The sequence below is a fragment of the Psittacula echo genome (genome assembly GCF_963264785.1).
Source record: "Psittacula echo genome assembly, chromosome: 26".
Lineage (NCBI taxonomy): Eukaryota > Metazoa > Chordata > Aves > Psittaciformes > Psittacidae > Psittacula > Psittacula echo.
Window position 1 is genome coordinate 2,633,330 of NC_137761.1, and position 5,954 is coordinate 2,639,283.

The 5,954-nt window shown below is 61.7% G+C and overlaps 1 protein-coding gene across 4 annotated transcripts; it reads right to left on the minus strand.

Moving 5' to 3' along the window:
- Positions 1-2,851: 2,851 nt before the first annotated feature.
- Positions 2,852-5,934, minus strand: LOC308230502 (protein C1orf43). 4 transcript variants are annotated; one of them, XM_080635214.1, is made up of 7 exons: positions 5,719-5,934; positions 5,360-5,461; positions 5,145-5,253; positions 4,870-4,923; positions 4,412-4,578; positions 4,269-4,327; positions 2,852-3,967 (listed from the first exon to the last, which is right to left on the minus strand). In XM_080635214.1, exons 1-7 carry the CDS (start codon positions 5,785-5,787, stop codon positions 3,769-3,771), a joined length of 759 nt encoding a protein of 252 aa, XP_080491340.1. In that variant the 5' UTR covers positions 5,788-5,934; the 3' UTR covers positions 2,852-3,768. The 4 variants fall into 4 exon arrangements, with proteins under 4 accessions (XP_080491340.1, XP_080491339.1, XP_080491341.1 ...); XM_080635213.1 differs by having other exon boundaries at positions 4,412-4,608; XM_080635215.1 differs by lacking the exon at positions 5,360-5,461 and having other exon boundaries at positions 4,412-4,608.
- Positions 5,935-5,954: the final 20 nt, after the last annotated feature.

Genomic DNA, 5,954 nt, shown 5'->3' on the forward strand with positions numbered 1-5,954 from the left:
CGGCTGACATTTACCCGGGGCCGGTGCAGACCACACGGGCTCAGCCTGGTGCTCTGTTAAGCACAGGGTTTAGCTGCAGCCCCCGGAGCAGCCGGAGGCACCTGGTCCCACACCTCAGGAGCAGCATCTGAGGAGCTCGGAGCCCTGCTCCGGCTGTGCCGGTGCTTGGCCATGAGGCATAAGATGCTTTTGGCAGCCAAAGGAGTGAATTCCCCAGGCCCAAGGAGGAATTCCTAGGGCAGCCAGCAGCACTTCCCATGCAGCCGTGGGGATTAGCACCAGCCCCAAGTATCCAATAGCCCCACGAGCCAAGCCCCTGGGGTCAGTACCCAGGGGCCCAGGAGACAAAGGCTGACCCTGCTGGCAGCTCTGTGATCCCCAGGCAGGGAGCCAAGCACCCATGAATGGTCCCATTGCATCTCCATGCCCCTGGGAACCAGAAATAGCCCCGCGCTGGGGCAGCGGAGCCAGCGACGGGCACTGGGCCACACGCCTTTGTACTGGGATCATCCCAGTGGCGTGAGCACTGACCCTGCCGCCATCCCAAACCTCCACAGCTCCCTGTGCCTGGCCCCATGGAGCGTGGGCAGATGGGTGTCATTGCAGCAATGGAACAGGTATGGGAAGGGGCATGTGGGGACACTCGATGGGGGGGACACCCATGGGAAGGGTGTAGGCAGCAACTGGACGGGTCAGCGCCGCGTGTCCCTGGCGCTGTAAGAATATGTTTGATATTTAGTTGGTTTTCCAATAAAACAACCTAATATCAAACATATCAGACAGAGGCAGGTGGATGGGACCCGGGGCTCAGCTCCCTGCAAGAGAAGGAGAGAAGTGGAGGCTGAAAGCTGCGGGTTTCTCGGTGCTTGAAGCCCTCCTGGGTGCCTGCACCAGCATTGGGATGCTCTGGGAAGCAGTGCTGGAGCAGGAGGCGCCCTGCAGCAGGGACAAAGCTAGAGCAGGGCAGTTATATACACCATGGCCTGGTTCAGCATAGCACGGCATGGGTCATGCTGCCCCTCTGTCCCTACGCGCCAAGGGAACCCCACGTCCATCACCGCCTTACCTGGGCTCAGGGGGCTCCTCGATGCTGCGGCTTGGGGGCTGCCGGCCGCTGTTTATAACTGCACTCGGCCACCCCGGCCCCACACACGTGGCCCTGTTCCCATTAGTTACGACCCATCGACATCCCTCCACAGACCCCGCGCCCTTCACCGCACAGGGCCGGTCGATACAGGTCGATGAGGGCCCAGCGCCGCCTGCTCCTGCCCCCGGTCACACACCGGCGTCATTAGCGGAGCCATCAATAGTGGGGAGCCAGCCCTGTCCTGGTGGGCTCTGCCCAAGGACGAGCCCCGGCAAGCTCTGCGGCTCATGCCCCACATCCCCTCCTCCTGTGTCTGTGTCCCCTCACCCTGGGGGAGCTGCTGGTACCCCCCATCCACAGGAGAGGATTCCCGGCACCCTTCCCCACCCCTCATGCCGATGTGGCCCCCCTGCGCCGGGCATCACTGGGGGACAAAGGCAGGACCCCCAACCTGCTCCGGGCTGGCTGCTGGGTCCTGGCTCGTAGCATCCAGACATGAGAGTGTCTCGGAGGGCTGGGGGCACGTGTGTCCTCATGCCGTGCCAGTGCTGTGCCACAGTGGGAAACACTGACCTTGGGATGGCATTGCAGGCTCTGCGGGGACCTATACCTTGGGCTGCCCATGGGGCAGGATGTGGGGCAGCCAGAGCCCAAACCTTGTCCGGGACCAAGGGGGGCTGCATGTGGAAGGTGGCACAGGGGACAGCGGGGACACAGCAGCAGTGCCAGGAGCCAGGGGCGCGTGTGCAGCCAGAGCTGATGTGATGCAACCCGACAGCAGAGCTAATGAAGGGCTGTGGGAAGGGGGTGCCGGCCCTGCAGCCCCCAGCCCTGTCAATAAGCAGAGCCAGGGCAGGCGCTGATGGGCCCTGGGGCCAGGAGACACCAAGGTCACGCAGAGGCAGCGGGGAGTGGAGGAAGGGGATGGGCCCCCTCAGTTGGGGAGCAGATGGGGCTCAGGGGTGCCCGGACATCGCAGTCAGCCCAGTGCGCTGTGCCGAGAGCCCCACGGGACAGCAGCGTGCGGCCGAGGCTGGCACAGCACATACCGGGAGCAGGATGCAGGCAGGAGCGCACCGGCCGTGCTGCCACCTCCCGGTACGGGCACGGCCGGGACCGAGCGTGCGGGATCCACCATGTCCCAGTAGCAGGCGCAGCCCCCGTCGTGCTCCATGTGCTTCACGCTCAGCTGAGAAGTGGTGAATGCTCCACCCCTGGCAGTGTTCAAGGCCAGGCTGGACGGAACCTGAGGTGGCATGGTCTAGTGTGAGCATGCCTGCCCATGCCAGGGGGTTGCAACTGGATGATCTTAAGGACTTTTCCAACCCAAACCATTCCATGGTTCTATGAAGCTGTCCTGTCCCCCCAGCCTGCCTACAGGGCCCAGCCCCCCCCCTCGCCTGCTGCCCCCAGCACAGCGTGGCTCCATTTGCCAGAAGCCTGAAGCAGGCACCCCCCTTCCCCAGAGCCTGCAACCAAAGCAACACGTCTGGGGGTTGTGAGGCTCAACCCACACAAGGGGGATGCTGCACCCCACTGCCCCCAGGAATCCAGGATAGCCACCAGAACAGCCCCTGCCCCATCCCACCTCCTGCAAGGGGGGCTGCCTGTTTGCCATTGCTCCAGGGACACCACAACCACCCTTTGCACCTTTAACAGCATCCCTATTACTGTGGCAGCAGCATGGGGATGGATATGGCTCTGGATGCGGCAGGGAAGGGCTTCCTGCAGTCAGAAGCTGATGCTCCACATCCTGCTCGGGGTTAACTGTCATTTTATTAAACAGCCATTAAAAAGAGTGCAGAGGCCCAGTGAGGGGCAGGGTCCCCCCACGCTGTGATGACTGGACTGGGGAGCAGTGGGTGCTGCTGGCAGCCTGGCAGAACACAGACATCGAGGTGGGGGCCGCGAGCTTTCACCCCCAAGGGCTCAGCAGCCGCTGGCACACGAGGCGCTGGTGAGAACAGGAGGAAACCCCCCTTGGCAGGACAGGCAGGACGTTGGAAGCTGGTATTTGTCTGCTCAACACGTCCCCAAATGCCCAGTTGCAGGAGAACAGAGTAGAAAACACAGCCACAGGGGCTGAGAACTGGCCACCAAGCTATGTACACTCTGTCCAGTGACCCTGGTGCACAGCCCAGGCACACCCAGCTGAGAGCAATCACGGGGCCACAGAGAAAAGAGCATTCACCCTTCGGAAAGAGCAGAGGAGCAGCTCCAGAGCCTGAGACCCACAGCCAGGACGGACAGACAGCAGCAGCTCCCTCCAGCCATCAGGGGGAGGAGGAGAGGTGGAGAAGAGCGCTGGCTGGGCCTGATGTCTCTTAGAAACAAGCTAAAGCTAATCAGTTTATTCACAGAGACAGGGCTCCAAGCCGTTGCTGGACTCAAAGCCTCAAGCCCATGTCCCACGCCTGCAGAGGAGGCTGCACGGGCCGATCCCCTCCAGGATCAGGGGCTGCTTTGAAACTGGCTCCAGGTGAGGGCCGAGCTGCATCAAGAGCCTCCACTGAGTGATCACCTCCAACACGGTGCAAGAGGGAGACCCGAGAGCGCAGCCGCTTCCTCCCCATGCTGCCTGCACAGCAAACTGCAGCCAAAACCTGCTCAGGACCCGCCTGCACCTCACAAGAGGCTCTGCTTGTGGCAGGGCCCTGGAGCACGACCAGCTCTGCCTTGGCTCACAGGGTGCTCTCCAGTGTGTTGTAGTTGTCCTTGAAGCTCTTCAGCTCCAGGAAGTGTTTGGCACGTTTGCTCTTCTGGTTGGAAGGCAGGTAGGTGACCTGGATGGTGGCAGGGTTGGAGACTTCAGGGGAGAGGGTAAGGTCCTTCGCTGCTGACTGGTGCTGCCGCTGGCTGCTGCCTGCCCGGGCCTTGGTCCTGCAGGGAGAGGAGAGGCTCAAAGCACAAGCAGGACCATGGACTGGAACTAGCAGCAAATCCAAAACCACACCACCATATGGACTGCAAGGAATAAGTATACTTGGAAGGATAGACAGAGGCTGGGTGCTGCCCTAGGAGTGTCTCTGCTCACACCTCAGCGATGGGCTGCTGGGGCCCATGAAGCCACCACCCAGCTACTCCCCTGGTCAGGGACACTTAGAAAACAGTTAGGGTTGGAAAGGACCTTAAGATCATTCAGTTCCAAGCCCCTGCCACGGGCAGAGACACCAACACTTACATGTTTGCCAGCTCATTCAGAGCATCCTGGTACTTGAGATATTCTGGTTTCCCAAAGACCTGGACACAAGCAGAAAGGACCATGTCAGAAGCAGCAGCGGCTGCAGCAGAGCCCAGACCAGGCGTTGCAGCGCCAGCACTCACCCCAGTGCCGTAGCGGGCGCTGTCGTACCCATCCAGCAAGGTGTCAATCAAGGCTTTGCGGATGCCTTTGAAGGAGGTGCTGGAGTTCCGCAGTTCCAGCAGGTAGGCACAGAAGTTCTTCCCTATTAAGGACTTGGGGTACCGGCCCTCTGCGTGAAACGGGATCTCTGGGGAAGGAAAAGGCACCCCACAAGCAGCTGCAGTGCAGGTACAAACTCTTCTGGTCACTCGCAGACATCAGGCCTTGGAGCTGATTAAACCTTCCACCACATCTGCGGCCTCCGTACACCTCAGAAGCAGAACCACCCTCAGAGTACCAGCCCCAGATGGGATAAGCGAATGCTATTCCCAAACAAGGACCTTGAGCACGATCACGAGGCGCTGGCCTCCTATTTCCTCCACACAAGGTCTCTCTCCACCTTTCCTTCCCCTCTGCCTCCTGCCCTGAGCTCACTTACCAGATGTTCTGATCGCATCCAGTGCCTTCATCCTGTACAGGTAGTTATAGCAGCCTGGCAAAGAGAAAACCCAACCTGAGAGCTCTGCAGAACGTGGGAGGGAGGTGGGGAAAGCAGAGAGGAGCAGAGTGCAGACACCACCTCGTGTTGCCTCACAAGCTTTGCCCTGGGACAGCCAACAAGAGGCCAGAATCGCAACTTGGCCCCAGGGCAATGAGTTGCTGCAGGAGGACAGTGTCTCTGGTGGTATTTGACTGAAGCACAGCCACATGTACCTTGTGTCTCCAGCTGAAGGAGCCTGCCATCATCCTCAGCCAGGAGCCGAGGCTCGTACTTGATGTCCTGCACCCGCGACAGTCGGATGTCGATTTCTTCCTTTAAATCCTGCCCAGTGAAGGGGGGGAAAGCCCAACCACCACGTTACAGAGCAGGCACTTTTGTGTGTGTGAGCCCAAAGCGTGGGGGCAGGCAGGGGAGGGAGGGCACCCACCTTGGGCGCGTGCTGCCCCACCGGCACGTGGGGGCCGCGCCGGGACTTCATGGCGAAGCGCATGATCTGACGCTTCACGAAGATAAAGAGCAGCACAAAGACCTGGAGCAGCGGGACGGGGGGGGTCAGCCTGCACCTCAGCCCCACCGACACTCCCGCACCAACAACCACAAGGTGCCACCGCCCCCCCAAAACCAAGGGTCCTGGTTCAGCCCCACAGACGCCCCCACAGAAGCTCCTCCTCACGTCCTCTTCCCGCCGCACGGAGCCCCCGGGCCCAGCCCCACAGAGCCGTCCCCGCGGACACCCGGCCGCAAGGACCGCACGGCCGGGGTCCCCCGGTGCCGGTGCGCGCTCACCAGGCTGCCGTAGGCCATCACCAGCACCACGTTCACCCCGGAGAGCCAGTTGCTACCGGCCGCCGCCATCCCCGGCCTGGCGCGGCCTGAGGCCGCAAAACATGGCGGCCGACCGAAGCCGCCTTGCGCGCTCACCACGTGACGAGGGAGAGGCGCCCCTCTCTCTCGGTGCCGGTCTGGCCCCGCCTCGTGTCGGTTCTGTGTGTGTCCCCCCCCAAGCGCCCTCGTCACGTGAT

What these genes read in the sequence shown, in the direction of transcription:
- LOC308230502 (XM_080635213.1), bottom strand. Translation starts at nt 5,787, where the DNA reads ATGGCGGCGGCCGGTAGCAACTGGCTCTCCGGGGTGAACGTGGTGCTG. An exon ending in TGATGGCCTACGGCAGCCTG is followed by an intron (nt 5,462 to 5,718) that starts GTGAGCGCGCAC and finishes CCGCTGCTCCAG; the next exon opens with GTCTTTGTGCTGCTCTTTAT. An exon ending in CTGAATGAGCTGGCAAACAT is followed by an intron (nt 3,968 to 4,268) that starts GTAAGTGTTGGT and finishes CTCTCCCTGCAG; the next exon opens with GACCAAGGCCCGGGCAGGCA.